General features: G+C 42.0%; 2 protein-coding genes across 4 annotated transcripts in view; both read left to right on the forward strand.

The window, feature by feature from the left end:
- Positions 1–2,915, forward strand: part of LOC108702565 (potassium voltage-gated channel subfamily H member 6) — a 67,943-nt gene extending 65,028 nt beyond the window's left edge. For all 3 annotated transcript variants that reach the window (XM_041578596.1, XM_018238118.2, XM_041578597.1), the window contains 5 exons: positions 12–111; positions 243–533; positions 839–1,019; positions 1,366–1,564; positions 1,944–2,915. In XM_041578596.1, the coding sequence (XP_041434530.1) occupies positions 12–111; positions 243–533; positions 839–1,019; positions 1,366–1,564; positions 1,944–2,213 (1,041 nt within the window). In that variant the 3' untranslated portion in view covers positions 2,214–2,915. The remainder of the gene's footprint in view (positions 1–11; positions 112–242; positions 534–838; positions 1,020–1,365; positions 1,565–1,943) is intronic.
- A 4,795-nt stretch (positions 2,916–7,710) lies between these two features.
- dcaf7.S (DDB1 and CUL4 associated factor 7 S homeolog) lies at positions 7,711–14,573 on the forward strand. The gene is given in 7 exon segments (NM_001087389.1): positions 7,711–7,893; positions 9,592–9,750; positions 10,454–10,565; positions 10,676–10,794; positions 11,759–11,968; positions 12,498–12,615; positions 13,925–14,573. Coding segments are annotated over 7 exon segments (1,029 nt in total). The 5' UTR covers positions 7,711–7,755; the 3' UTR covers positions 14,098–14,573.
- Positions 14,574–16,186: the final 1,613 nt, after the last annotated feature.

Here is a 16,186-nt window from a genome sequence, read left to right on the forward strand (position 1 = left end):
TCATTCTTTAGGCAGACAGCATTCCCCGATCCCCTGGAAGCGAAGAGTATAACTGTACATTCCGCCGCAATCGCAGATGCAAGCAGCCAGGGCGGCGCCAGAAGAAGCATGGTGAGAAACAAGCAGTTATCTTATACAATTACAACCTCATACTCTCTTATTCACACTCACTTTAGCAGGTTGTTTCCCCATTCAATACTTAAATTGAACACAAGGCAATATTTTTGTTTTTCTTCCTCCAGAAGGGGTGGATGAGTTGAATTCAGACGCAGAACAGTACCATACGTACTCAGAACTCACCAACCTGCAGAGGCCAATGAGTCGGGAGCAGTGGGATGAAATGGGCAGTAGCACTACGCCCTGCTCTCAGACCAGTGATGACGAGACCAAGCCCCTCAATTCGGCACGAGGGGACATACAGCCCGCTGCAGAGAAGCAAGAGTTTATTCCTGCTGTAGTGAATTTAGTCACAGCCAATATTAGTAGCAGGGAAGCGGGCAGGAAAGTTTTGAATGGAGTGGAGACATATTCAGGTAATTTTTCAGGTGGTGTGGGCTTGATTTTGCATTGTCCTTTAATGGGAGTCCACATACCGGCCAACCCTCTGCCTAAGCCATTCCTTTTAAAAACTTGATGTTATAGTTTCTAGCCCATCTTCTCTCTATTAGCTTTCATCAATCACCCTACTCTTCCTTCTTGTGACTGCATCACCTGTAAATCCTTCCTCTTCCCCATGTTTCTTGCCTGTTTCCATCACAGGTTGCATCTTTGTGCTGCTGTTTTGTTTACAAGTGTTTTCTTAAATATTTCACTACTTTTCCGCATTCTCTCTTTGAAGCTGCCCCTATTGAAGTTCCCAATTTGTTTAGTTTTTGGGGTGAAAGACACTCAGCGGGATGCTCAGAGACCCACCAGCACATTTCACTGGTACACAATTCTTTGGAACCCCCACTTAGCCCAGATGACCGACCAGGAGAGCTAGAATCTCGTCTAGAGCTTCTCCAAGCACAATTAGAGAGGTAATTAATTGTTGGCAAAATCTTTTCAACTTCTGTCAATGGCTCATCTTGCAGTTTCAGGCTTGCCTCAGGTGACCATACACAGTCATATTTAATCTGCTGATTCAGGTCCATTAGGCCAATTCAGAAGTCGGGTCACTCTCTGGGCCTACCAAATTGATTTCTCGCCAGTTTGATCTTCCCAAAGGACCAGGGACCACATTGGCTAGTTGATACAGTCCTCACTCCGATGACTCCTATTCCCATTGTTGGTGGGCATATTGGGGAAAGTTGCCATAGTCTATCAGATAAGCTTCTTTATCACCTCCTATAGCCCTGGCACTGAATCCTGCTTGCTCCTTTGCAGGTTGGAGACTAGGATGTCCTCCGATTTTAGCATTATTCTGCAGCTGCTTCAAAGACAACTTTCCCAGATACCTCCTGCATACAGCCCAGTCTCCTCCGGCTCCCAGAACCTGGGACTCTATCAGACAACATCCTATAGCCTTGAACCAGTAAAGAGCAGTCCTTCAATGCCCCCAGAGTCCCCTGTATTTTCTCTTAAGGTAAGTGATCATCATAACCACACTGTGCCTCTTTATTATTCCCACTATGAGTAAGCATTACACTATGACGGGGTGCTCGGACATTATTAATGAGCCACATATTTTTATTGATGTCATCTCATCAAAAGCTAGGGGAGTATAGTCTAATTAAGCTGTTGCTAGGCAATGATCTACTGATCACTAGTTCTAAATCTAATGGTAGATCCTGATTTACCTTTTGGGGTATTTCTGCCCTATAGGCTGCAGTCCTAGCTTAGAAGGCTGTTGAAATAAACCTTAAAAGTAGGTTTTAGGAACATCCTAGGAAGAACAGATTGACTCATTTTGTACAAGTGTAACCGGTTTTGCAATTTAGCTTCTCTTTTTCTGTCTCTGCCAGAGTCCTTGTCTGACGGACTACAATGACGTGGAGCCTTTGAATATTAAACCCAACACTTTAAATATTCACACTGGTTCCCAAGAAACCTCATGTTTCACTCCTGGGAATGGACATGCCCCAGCCCATATTGGTCAACCTCCGGGAAACACTTCACAATCAATGCATGGAGGCTTCCGATTTCCTTCTCTACCTGAGAACTTGGAATGCCCCTCTTCTCCAGATAAGGAATTTCAAAGACACCATTCAGACCCAGGACTTCCAGGAAGTTAGGGCCATTTTGTGCTGGTTATTGAAGGAAAGCTTTTCCCTTGTTCTGGGGAAATGGGGGGAAAGGAGAAGATAAATCTTGTCATGAAATTACCCCCCACCTTCCCAACAACCAACATTCTATGCATAAAATAAATGTCATGTCTGTTGGGTGATGAAGAACGACGGGACACAGGACAATACATCCCCCACCTCCTAAATAATATGTTAGATACCTACATTCTAAAAGGCACTAGACTTGTGTAAATGGTCTCGGCTCCTGACCAATGCCATAACTACTATAGAGCTACTGTACGGAGCCAGTACGGAGATGCAGAAAAAGTCATTCCATGGTGTGTATTTCACCATACAGGGACACTCTTATAAAAATAATGTTATATGACATAATTTCACATTTATAGATTATATATATATATATATATATATATATATATATATATATATATATATATATATATATATATATATATATATATATATATATGTATGTGTATATATATATATATATATGTATATATATAATGTATATGATATTTCTTTGTTACTTGGAAATCTAAGATACGTGTAACTGCATGTTTGGAAAAAGGAAAGATAAAGCCATATATTCTTTTGCCTTCACAAGAGCCACCATCAGATTTGTATCCCTGACTGTCATGGATAGGGCTGCTGCCTCACCCCATTAAAACAAAACACCTATTGACTCCAGATTGGAGTGGCTAATGAGCAGTTCATTTGGATGCAAGCTGCACAGTTGTATGTAAATTCTTATTCATTGTGCAACACGTGGATTCGGTACGTGTCTGCTATGAAAGGGAACAAGATCGCAACTCATGGTACCGCTAATGCTGTTTCAGTTTAATAGCAGAGCAGCAATTTCTGATCACCCCCAGATGATACCTTTAAGTGGGTTTTATACCACTGAAAACACGGAAAATGTTTTTGATCCATTTTAGAGACAAAGAGGCTTTTTGACACCACAGGGGTTAATTTCCTTTGCATGATGGTTCTCTGGGCAGATGTCTCCCTGTATAGGCTTGTAACCTTAATACATGAGGTATGGAAGACTTTCTCTTAAACAGTTGAAGTTTATTGCTGTGACTCCTTCATAACAGGTAGACAGCGGCACAACCTTTTCTCCTCACCTCTCCCTAACAAAGACCGCTGTCCCTTCCTTTATCACTTCCAGAATGGCCACGCTGTTTCCTTTTCCTGTTTTCTTTTATTACTTTTCAGTACCAACAACTCTCACAGTGCAACTTAGGAAGCACAAACTAATTATTCATTAACTATGTAACAATTCACATTTTGCCTCCTTACAGGCTGTTTGTTGGTATCTGCTGGGAAGGTAAGGAAAAGCATCCCACAAGCCTAGCATAGATCAGCCCCCTACACTTACAGTAGGTTTCTGTACCCACTTACAGTGGGTTATTTTTGTGATCCGACCCGCCTACTGTCAGTCAAAAAACAGTAACAGCAGGGCAAAAGTGACCAGACTGCTAAGAGTGAGGGGCTTCCAGCAAACTCGCAGAAATCCATCTCCACTGGTTTCATCTGCAGAATCCCCCTAGGAAAATCAACACCCTGCAAGGCTGATAACTACAAGTATGGGACATAGGGTTTTCCAGATATGGTGATCCAAATTATGGAACGTCTAATAAAAAAATAAACAATTTAACATTAATTAAACCCAACAGGGTCTTTGCCTCCAATAAGGAATAATTATATCTTATTTGGGATTAAGTACAAGCTATGGTTTTATTCCTACAGAGAAAAAGGTAAATAATTTGAAAAAAATGGGAATTATTTGATCAAAATGGATTTTATGGGATATGGCCTTCCCTTAATTCTGAGTTTTATGGAAAACAGATCCCATGCCTGTAGCCAGAAATCAGCCACTATCAAATGCAGTAACGGAGGATCTAGTCTAGATACTTCCGTTTCTTTTGTGCAAAAAGGTTTTAGGCAAATGAGGTGAGAATTTTGGAAGGCTTGATAGGCATCTGTATAAAGAGAGGTATTGTCGCTGTATGTAGAGAGGCTGGTATAACGGTAGGTTCTTGTCTAATGCAAAACTAGAAACTCTAGTTTGGTCTTGAAGGCACGATCAGTGGAATTGGGTTTGCTGCCAGATTTCCAGGCTCATCTGAGTCTTCATCCAAAGGCCCAATGTCTGTCCACATAAGTTTAAAGCCAAGTAGCTGTTTGTACCCTGAAGGTATGGACTGAACAATATGGCAGTTCCTAATGAAATATCCAGGTGCCAATATGCTTAGTCGTATGTACATCATGACCTGGATGAAAACCTTCACCTTTTAGGATATGCACTGATGGGGCACCAATTGGGACAGAACATGCAATCTGGCAGTTTTGTAATTTAGACCCAAAGAGGTTGGTACTTGCCTCACATCAGGCTCATAATTACATGGACTGCCCAGATACCATCAAACAGGCTCATCCTATTGCTAGAAAGGTATAACCACTTACCTTGCTGCTTCCTAGCCTTCCCCTTCACCAGGCATCAGATACAATATGTACAGTAATGATATTGGCTCCTGCTACCCTGGGTCACTACTGGAATAAAGTTTGCAGGGTCTGGATTTAAAGCACAAACAAAAACAAAGTTATTTCTGACTCAGCGGCACATCGGAATGAAAACTGCCCCAAGTGTTGGGATAATAGTGACTCTGACGAGTGCTAATTAGCAGAATGCACTGCTTTTGTGATCTCTGGCATATTTTATGACTGTAGCAACTTCAGATTGCAGCTGTTGCTATTTGTTCATATGGTTTCATATACTCGCAGAAAACCCAACATTTTAGAAAAAAAAAACTGTGAAAAAAAACCTTTTATTTTGGAGTTTTTAGAAATGGAAAAAAAACTTTAATTAACATGCATTTTTGCCAAATAGAAGTCTGGTTTTCTGTCAACATGGCTGTGCATGATACTGAGCTCACCATTGGGCAGCAGTATTTAAAGAATAAGTAAACCTTTAAAATAAGTGAATGTAAAACTGATGAGGGGGCTATTCTAAGCACTTTTTTTAAATTTAGATTCATTATTTATTTTCTTTTTATTCCAAGATATTAAGGGATACATGTACTGTTAATATGAATGAATTTTGATACAACACTGCCACCTGCTGGTCATTTACCCACCAGTCTGACCAGCAAGTAGTCAAGCACAGACTGATAGGAGGGGAAAAAGGACCAGAAAGAGAAATTAAGCAGAAGAGCAAGATACAAAGAAAAGACAAGAAAATGTTATAGGATTGTGGGTCAGTGTGCTGTAGCATGGATACTTCAGATTTTGCTGCAAACATCTTAGTTCTGTTGGATTTTATAGTCTGAGGTCCCTGTGTCAATCACACATATTCTATTAACATTTATAAGGAGTCAATGAACTTATACAGAAGAAACCCATGCAAACAAAGTAACCTGGGAGCAATCAAACTGATTGCTGTCACCATGCTGAAGCACCCAATAGCGTGAAATGCGTCAGGAGGGAGTGGCCAACATGAGGTAGGCAGACTAAAGGAGAGACACTGCATTGTGGTGTGTTATGCTAAAAGCTTTGTTTGGATGCATTAATATTAATTTACACTGTGGATGAAATGCACAAATAAATGTTTTTAGTAAGAAACTGTGCAGGTTTCTAATTTATAAGTAACACGTGACAGTGGACCCATGCACAGTTCTTGCTGTTAAGATAGCATATACCCCAAAACTAATTTTTTCTATGAATGTCTCCTAGAGCCCATTTGATAATCTAATATCCATGGCCTCTCACACAATAATATATTATAGCAGAAATAGGAACGGAATTTTCTCAGACTGGGACCCACTAAGAGAGCTCTGGTACTCTGTCACTCCAGAACAACCCTGTCTATTGAGATAGGGCTGCCTTCCTATCACAACTGAACACACAAATACTGGTGTATGGCTCTATCCAAAAAACAAAATCAATAAATAAATGGTCTATAGTTGAGGAAACTGAAAAAGTAAATGAACAATAAAGCTAATGAAACGGTTTCTCACCAAGGCAGCCCCCAGTCCAAAGGTTGCCAAACAATTTTTCCAATATGCAAAAAATCCAAATGGAGTGAGGCCCATTTCCAAGTAAAGCAGTAGCTCAAGTCTTGATAAGTTAAAAAGGCTTTATTAGGACATGCATAGGCCTAATGCGTTTCGTGCCTGTGTGGGCACTTATAGGCCTATAAATAAGTGCCCACACAGGCACAAGACTTGAGCTACTGCTTTACTTAGAAATGGGCCTCACTCCATTTTCTGCCTTCCTATCACCTTTCCTGTAGGTGTAGGCGCCCAGGCAGAAATGAGAGAACAGTGAAGACACTGGAGTTACAGTTGCCACCTTTTTAAAATATTCTTACTGGCCAGTGGGGGAGGTGACATACCAGGAGGCTGGTGATGACGTAAGGGGTGGGATGATGGCGGTGAGGGGCGATGACATCACCAGACGTCTGAGAAAGTCTTTGGGAAGGATGAAGAGTAAGAGACTGATGAATAATTACTGGATGAGGGGCTTAAGCTGGGAATGACGAGCTGTGAGGTAGTAGGGAGCAGCGAAGCTGCTAGAAAATGGCAGTTCCTCCCCTCACAGAATTTTGGTTAAATACCAGCTGGGTGGTAACCCTACTCACAGCTAGGGTTGCCACATTTTCTGGAAAAAAATACCGGCCTTCCTATATATTTATCTTTTTTCCCTCTTAATAACATTGGTATCAGCCATCGTTTTTACTGGCCAGGCCAGTAAAATACCAGCCAGATGGCAACCCTACTCGCAGGTAGGGTTGCCACCTGGCCAGTAAAAATGATGGCTGATCCCAATATTATTAATAGGGAAAAAAAAAGATAAATACATAGGAAGGCCGGTATTTTTTTTCCAGAAAATGTGGCAACCCTATTCACAGGGCCACACATGTTTATAGGTTAGACCTGTGAGCCTGTTCCCACCCTTATTGTATATATATATATATATATATATATATATCCCAATTAATCATGTTCCTCCTTTTCACATGCTGTTCTTTTACTCCCCTGTCCCCTCTCACTTTAATAACTCTTGATGGTAACTAGGGACAACGCCCAAAAACCAGGGATTTTGTTAGAATCCATGTACAGGAGATAAAAACGTCAAAACCAATGACAGTCCCTGGAATGTAAAGACAGGAGGGAACTACAGAAACAATTTCCATAGGGAGTCAATGGCTTGTAAACGGAAATGCTTTTGTTTGCGTTCCAAGCCTCTCTGTGCTAGAGGATGTCCGCTCGCATAAACCAATCAAAGCACACAGGAAACCTGTCAAACAGGAAATAAAGCAGCATAACCCAATCAGCTTTCGGGGAATGCCGTTTGCGGCAATAACCAATCAAAGCGTCTTGGAAACGGCCAATCAGCTGCGCTGTACAGAGAGAGTCATTGTATTCGTCTGGACGTTCCTATTGGCTAGTGTTTTGTTACCAACAAGCGGAGGAGAGCTCGTAGACGATTGTCTCCCGGTAACGGTGTCTGTAAAGCAGCCTAAACCATGTCCCTGCACGGGAAACGGAAGGAGATTTACAAGTACGAGGCGCCATGGACCGTCTACGCGATGAACTGGAGCGTGAGGCCGGACAAGAGGTTCCGCTTGGCGCTGGGGAGCTTTGTGGAGGAATATAACAATAAGGTGACTGGGAATATGAGCCCTGTGTCTGGGGAGGAGCATTTGCCCTTTCAGCTGCGTGTGTGGGGTTTGACTACATTTCCCAGCATGCACAGTCACTACTGTTACTTCTACCTGCAAATATTGGAACTGGAACGTGATTTGTGTCTGTCTGTGTGTTGGGACAGATCTCAGTATCCTCTGTGATTAAAGGGGAAGTAAAACCCTTACACAGTGTCCGTTTATATCCATTTATATAGGCAGTGATTTATCTCTCCTACAGACTTGTTTGCTTTATACCCAGGGGTCTCACACTGCTGTCTTCCCAAGCTGGGAGAAATCGTTGCTGTGTACATGTAATGACTGGAAGTGGATCTTAGTTTTATTTTGTATCGTTTGTATCATTGTCTGTATTAAAGGGCATGTAAAGGCAAAACAAAAATAAAATCCCATTTTTACTTTAATGAAAAAGAAACCTATCTCCAATATACTTTAATTAAAAAATGTGTACTGTTTTTATAAGAAACCTGACTGTATGCAGTGAAATTCTCCCTTCATTTACTGCTGTGGATAGGAATTGTCAGACGGTCCCTAACTGCTCTGCAGGGAAACAATCATACTTATGTACAGCAGGGGGAGCCCCCGCCTTACTTCCCAGCCATGCAGAACTCAAGCAGCTTTGTTTGTTTCCCTGTAGAGCAGTCGGCGACTGTGTAGAGATTTGTATTGGATTTTATTTTTGCCTTTACATCCCCTTTACTGTTTCCAACTCCAGCTGCAGGGACAAAGATCATGGAGCCAGATTTAAACAGATAAACTGGGATTCTATTTGGAGGATTATTTTGCTGCAGCCACTGGTTCTGCAGAGTTGGAGAAAGTTTATATTAAACAATACAAAAACTATAAAATCCACATTAGATTACATGACAACACAGGACCCAGTGCAGTCTGTATATTCTGATTATTAATCAATCTTGCTGTATCGGCTTCTGGCAGATATTATTTGACTTGTGCTGTTTTGATCATTTATGACGATCCCTAAGCAGCCCAGACCACACTGAGCATGTGCACAGTCTTGGTCTTGCAAAGATGTATAACAAAGTTACAAGATGGTGACCCCCTGTGGCCAACTTTGAAAGCAGAAATCATTTGTTTGATTAGGCTTGTGGTGCAGTAAGTTCATGTTTATGTTTAGTATACAAAATACAGCATTTCTAGCCTTTTTCTATTTTATACTTCCCCTTTAAAGGAGAAGAAAAGTCGTTTACCACTTGCCAAATATTAGTCACCCCCAAGTGATTGTATTTACTTACCTGAAACCCCGGTCTTTTGCTCCTATCAGCAGTAAACTGCACCGACCCGAGGTTATACCAGTGAGCACCACAGAGCAATCCTCTTCCGTCTTCTTCTTTCTTCAAATTTCCCAGGGCAGACGCATGTGTAGTAGAATAAAATAGCGGCTTTTTAGTTAAAGTTCAGCTTTTCACTCTAATGCGCATGCACAGCCGCAAGAAGAAAGAAGAAGCCGGAAGAGGATCACTCTGTGGTGCTCACTGGTATAACCGGTGCAGTTTTCTGCTGATAGGAGCAGCGGCCTGGGGTTTCAGGTAAGTCAATACAATCACTTGGGGTGCCTAACATTTGGCAAGTGGTAAACAACTTTCCTTCTCCTTTAAACAACCTATTGCTCTGGAACTGATTTTTTTTTATTTTTTTTTGTAGGTCCAGCTGGTAGGACTGGATGAAGAGAGCTCTGAATTCATTTGCCGAAATACATTTGATCACCCGTATCCTACAACCAAGCTTATGTGGATCCCTGACACCAAAGGAGTTTATCCGGATCTGTTAGCCACTAGTGGGGACTACCTGCGCATCTGGAGGGTAAGTGTCACTGCTGCGACTCATCACAGACCCCAATGGAGAATTGGCATTTTAGATCAGTGCATTGTTAAAGGAGAACTAAAGCCTAACTAAAGAAGTAGGTAGAAATGTTGTACATGGTGTTCTGTGCTTCTGTACCAGCCCAAGGCAACCACAGCCCTTTAGCAGTAAAGATCTGTGTCTGCAAAGATGCCCCAGTAGCTCCCCATCTTCTTTTCTGCTGATTCACTGCACATGCTCTGTGCTGCTGTCACTTACTGAGCTTAGGGACCCACTCACAATATACAGTACACATAGAATAGAAATGTCACAATATAAGGCTGATTAGTAATTAATACAGATAATTACTACATGGCAGCACAGAAACCAGTGCAATTAGCATCAGAATTTAATAATCAGCAAACCTGTAGCATCAGCTTATATTACAGGGGAAGCTCATTTTCTGCTGGATAATTAATGACGACCCCTAAGCTTAGCTTCTCAACAGCCAATCAGAGCCCACTGAGCATGTGAGTGTCACAGACACTTTCCAAGATGGTGACCCCCTGTGACAAGTTTGAAGTCCTGGATCATTGCTGCTATTGACAAGCTCAAACTTTAGCCTCCTGCAATAAGTTCACTATATAAAACATAGCAGTTTTAGCCATATTCATTTTTAGGGTTTAGTTTTCCTTTAAGTGATTCTGTTTGTTCCTTCTTACAGGTCGGGGAGACAGAGACCCGTCTAGAGTGTTTACTAAACAACAACAAGAACTCTGATTTCTGTGCCCCCCTCACCTCATTTGATTGGAATGAAGTAGACCCCAATCTGCTGGGTAAGGAATATTCACAAGGCCTGCTTTGTAATCACAATCTGTTTAGCTAGATGGAGAGACTGAGTGTGTGTATAGGACTGGACAATAACGCGATTTCCTTTGAACTTCAGGTACGTCAAGTATTGACACGACATGCACAATCTGGGGTCTGGAGACTGGACAGGTCCTTGGAAGGGTCAATCTGGTGTCGGGACATGTGAAAACACAACTTATTGCCCACGACAAAGAGGTGAGGAGCCTTGGTGTAATTGGTGGGAACATGATTACGGGAAGGTATTTATGGGATGTATCATGGACCATCTCTGCAGCTCTCCTGTTCCTGTAAAACTGAAATCTCACATTAGTTAGTGCTGGGACTTTTTTTTCCATTCCTTCCACTGAAGGCATCGCTATAGAGACATTTAAAGGGGTGGATCACTTTTAAAGGAGAATTCAACCCGTAGTTTAAAAAAACCCTCTCCCTACCCTTGGTAGACCCCCCAGCCTACCTGCCCCCCGGGCAAATGCCCCATATTATTTACTCACCCCTCCGTGCAGATTCTGGCCTCGCAGTTCACAGCAGCCATCTTCTTCTTCTCCAGTAATCTTCGTGTGTAGATGGCATTTTCCCGAACCACTGCGCATGAGCCGAAAGTCACGATAATTTTTCGGAAATTTTAGTGATTTTTGGCACATTTCCAGTGGTTCGGTACCGGAAAATTACTCCAACTGTGCATGTGACGAAACTTCCGAAAAAGACTGAAGAAAAGACCCAGGTAGGCTGGGTGGAGGAGGGGTGGAGAAGACTACAATACCCAGCATTCAATGGGACTGACTTGTGTACCAGATTTTGGGCTCTGTTACACCAGTCTCCCGTCCCTCGTGAGCATTCTCTCATTTTCTGGTGACTTTCCTCAATTTCAGACAATTTTCGGGCACCAAAATGTCTATAGGTTGAGCTGTTTTACCAATATTTATTGAAATCGTATGTATAATATTAGGGTCTCATGGGGCCCCTATACCTCCTGGGCCTCGTAGTTACGCCCCTGGTGAATGGCAAATCTGTCCCATTTTGCTTCATGAAACAATTTTACGAAACAGTGAAATATTCATTTATTTTTAAGACTTTTATTTTTCAATGCACATATTGTGCTATTTTTGGGCTACTTTTGAAGTGCCTCTTAATACAAATATCTTTCCCCTGTGTGTGACAGGTCTATGACATTGCATTCAGCCGTGCAGGAGGGGGTAGAGACATGTTTGCCTCAGTAGGGGCAGACGGCTCTGTGCGAATGTTTGACTTGCGCCACCTGGAGCACAGCACAATCATCTATGAAGACCCCCAGCATCATCCATTACTCCGACTGTGTTGGAACAAGCAGGACCCCAACTATTTAGCAACCATGGCCATGGATGGAATGGAGGTGAGGAGGGGGCACTCTTATATGCTGCAGGATGTGCTTGATGATTCCATTAAAGGAGAACTAAACCCTAAAAATGAATATGGTTAAACATGGCACATTTTATATACTAAACTTATTGCACGAGGCTAAAGTTTGAGCTTGTCAATAGCCGCAATGATCCAGGCCTTCAAACTTGTCACAGGGGGTCACCATCTTGGAAAGTGTCTGTGACACTCACATGCTCAGTGGGCTCTGATTGGCTGTTGAGGAGCTAAGCTTAGGGCTCGTCACTAATTATCCAGCAGAAAATGAGCTTCCCTGGCTGTAATATAAGCTGATGCTATATGCTGTATACTTCTTTAGTTCTCCTTTAACACAGGTTAACAAATAAACTGCCTGCTATAGTTATTGTGCTGGCAGTGCATACAGGACTGTTGCTCATGCAGTCTGGTGTGTGTCATTGTATTACATTATGGGAGGAGGGGCTGTGTAGTTTGGGGTATTGTCTGTACATATTCTATAACACATATATTTTTGTCCTTTTTTTCAGGTGGTAATCTTGGATGTCCGGGTGCCCTGTACCCCAGTAGCCAGACTTAACAACCACCGTGCTTGTGTCAACGGCATTGCATGGGCGCCACATTCATCCTGCCACATCTGCACTGCAGGTGAGCATCTCATCTTGGGCTTTACTGCAATACCCAAGTGTCGTTTCGGTTGTGTAATATACCTTATAGCACCTTGCAGTGCACACACAGGCCTGGAATTGTGCAAGCCCATGTGCATAGGGGGCAGAGCTTTAGAAGGGACAATATATAGTGAATAAAGTACCCCTATTGTAAAATATGAGGATATTATAAGTTACCGAGGAGTTTCATGACCATATAAAAGTACGAGGCCGAAGGCTGAGTGTTTTTATACAAGTCATGGAACTCTGAGGTAACTTCTAATATCCTTATATTTTGCAACTGGGGGTACTTTATTTAGTATAATACACAAATTTCAGTGAGTCATGTGACAGAAATGACATCAGAACTCACCGTTTATAAGGATATAATTTACAAGATATTCATGGCTTTTGTGTATTATATGGTTATAATACACAAAAGCCATGAATATCCTGTAAATTATATCCTTATAAACGGTGAGTAGTGATGTCATCAGTTATAAACGGTGAGTAGTGATGTAATTTCTGTCACATGACTCACTAAAATTTGTGTATTATAATAAATAAAGTACCCCCAGTTGTAAAATATGAGGATATTAGAAGTTACCTCGGAGTTCCATGACCTGTATAAAAACACTCGGCCTTCGGCCTCGTGTTTTTATATGGTCATGAAACTCCTCGGTAACTTATAATATCCTTATATTTTACAAGAGGGGGTACATTATTCACTATATTATTACCAGTCTCTGTACTAGGGATGTGCTGAATCCAGGATTCGGCCTTTTTCAGCAGGATACAGATTCGGCCGAATCCTTCTGCCCGGCCGAACCGAATCCCAATTTGCATATGCAAATTTGGGGAGGGAAATCTAGTGACTTTTTGTCACAAGACTTAAACAAAAAGTAAAAAATTTCTTCCCCTTCGCACCCCTAATTTGTATATGCAAATTAGGATTCGGTTCGGTATTCAGTCTAATCTTTTGCGAAGGATTCAGGGGGTTTGGCCGAACCCAAAATAGTGGATTCGGTGCATCTGAAGATTTATCGGAGAGGAAATACATGATGCCAGTTCATTTATTTAATGCGCATACAATAAGGCCATGGGTCACCTGACAGATATAGGAACAGAGATCAACCACAACAGAAATGGCTTCATGTGGAACAAAGAATAAATCCGGCCCTGGAATGAAAAAGTGCTTCGGCTACTGGTCCCAGGTGTCCTTTTATGTGGCTTCTGACTTGTCTCACACAGAGCAAGCCTGTGGCCAGTAGCCTCCTGACTAACAGAAATATTCCTTATTCCCTTTGCAGCGGATGATCATCAGGCCCTAATCTGGGATATTCAGCAGATGCCAAGAGCCATTGAGGATCCCATATTGGCCTACACAGCCGAGGGAGAAATCAACAATGTGCAGTGGGCTAGCACCCAGCCTGACTGGATTGCCATTTGTTATAACAACTGCCTGGAGATCCTGCGAGTGTGACTCTATTTATTCCGTATCCTTCTAGCCCACTCTTCCCGCCCCTTTCCTACAGGATCTTCCGATCCTCAAGCCCTACACTTTTTATACATCAAGCTCTCCTTCCTGTCATTGGTCTAAGCCAGAAGATGCTGATTGGCTTTCACTACTAAACATTATTGTCAAGATAAACTGTCGGTTTTTACAGTAAGTGATGCAACTCTTTTACATGAAGGAATTAGTGTTGCTTAGTAAATCAGGCCCTGGTTTCTAACCGACAACATCAAAAAAAGGGGTTTCCCTTCCCTGGTCAGTCCCTTGTACTTTGCCCCGAGTGTATTTCAGTTGTTGGGGGGGGGATTATGTGGGTGGGATGGTAAGTATTGTACTGTAATATTACATGTGTGTATACTATCCACATATATGTGTGTATTTGTAGTGATGAAATGTTGTTGTTTCTATATATTGTCTCATATTAAAGGAGTATCCGCTTCCCTACATTGATTGTCAGAAATTATTTCACGTACCACCTTTTATCCGTACTCCCTGTACCGTTGGTGCCTCCATCCAGTTCTATTGAAGGAGAACTAAACCCTAAAAGTTAATATGGCTAAAAATGCCATATTTTATAGAGTGAACTTATTGCACGAGGCTAAAGTTTGAGCTTGTCAATAGCAGCAATGATCCAGGACTTCAAACTTGTCACAGGGGGTCACCATCTTGGAAAGTGTCTGTGACACTCACATGCTCAGTGGGCTCTGATTGGCTGTTGAGAAGCTAAGCTTAGGGCTCGTCACTAATTATCCAGCAGAAAATGAGCTTCCCTGGCTGTAATATAAGCTGATGCTACAGGTTTGCTGATTATTCAATTCTGATGCTAATTGCACTGGTTTCTGTGCTGCCATGTAGTAATTATGTGTATTAATTACTAATCAGCCTTATATTGTGACATTTCTATTCTATGTGTACTGTATATTGTGAGTGGCTCCCTAAGCTCAGTAAGTGACAGCAGCACAGAGCATGTGCAGTGAATCAGCAGAAAAGAAGATGGGGAGCTACTGGGGCATCTTTGGAGACACAGATCTTTACTGCTAAAGGGCTGTGGTTGCCTTGGGCTGGTACAGAAGCACAAAACATCATGTACAACTTTTCTACTTACTTCTTTAGTTAGGCTTTAGTTCTCCTTTAAAGTGGAACTATTGCAGGTTGAATAGAGGTAGGAATGGTACAGCAATAGAAACACTTGGTCTGCTAAACAGATTTTCTCTACATGGGGTCCATTGAACTATCCCATTTTGCTTCTTAGTTGCTCAAAAATAGCAGGAGGGTTATATGGACTTACACTATACATAGGCTGTTCTCCCCCAAATTAGGGATCCCTCCATTTGTCTTCCCAGTGTATATTCCTGTGCTCATTAGTAGTAGGGGATGCACAGAATCCACTATTTTGGATTTGGCCGAAGCTCCGAATCCTTTGTGAAAGACTTGTTTGAATAACGAACCTAATCCAAATCTAATTTGCATAGGCCGGGCAGAAGGATTCGGCCGAATTCGAATCCTGCAGAAAAAGGCCGAATCCTGGATTTGGTGCATCCCTAATTAGTAGTGTTAACTTTAACTTAGTCGGAAGCTCATGAGATGGGAACATGTGGCTCTAGTCTAGAGGAATAGGAAGCAGCACTTCTCATTGGCTGAAAGAGCTTTGGTCACTTGTCAATCAACTAACCATTCAGGAAAAGGAAGGTACCCAAGCTGCAAAGAAGAGTGTGGGGGGGGATTTGGGAAGAGAATCTGAAAAGATTTAATGGTCCAGGTAAAGTGACCAACGAAGAATCCGTTTCGCCCTGGAACCTCACTTGCTAAAAAACCCGCCAACCTTTTCTTCATGCTATCTAATGTACAGGTATGGGACCTGTTATCCAGAATGCTCTGGACCTTGGGTTTTCCGGATAACGGATCTTTCTGTAATTTGGATCTCCATACCTTAAATCTACTTGAAAATCATGTAAACATTAAATATACCCAATAGGCTGATTTTTCCTTATTACCGTATATCTTAGTTGGGATCAAGTACAAGTGACTGTTTTATTATTACACAAATAAAGGAAAATGT

This window comes from Xenopus laevis, chromosome 9_10S (assembly GCF_017654675.1).
Source record: "Xenopus laevis strain J_2021 chromosome 9_10S, Xenopus_laevis_v10.1, whole genome shotgun sequence".
In the NCBI taxonomy this organism is placed as follows: domain Eukaryota; kingdom Metazoa; phylum Chordata; class Amphibia; order Anura; family Pipidae; genus Xenopus; species Xenopus laevis.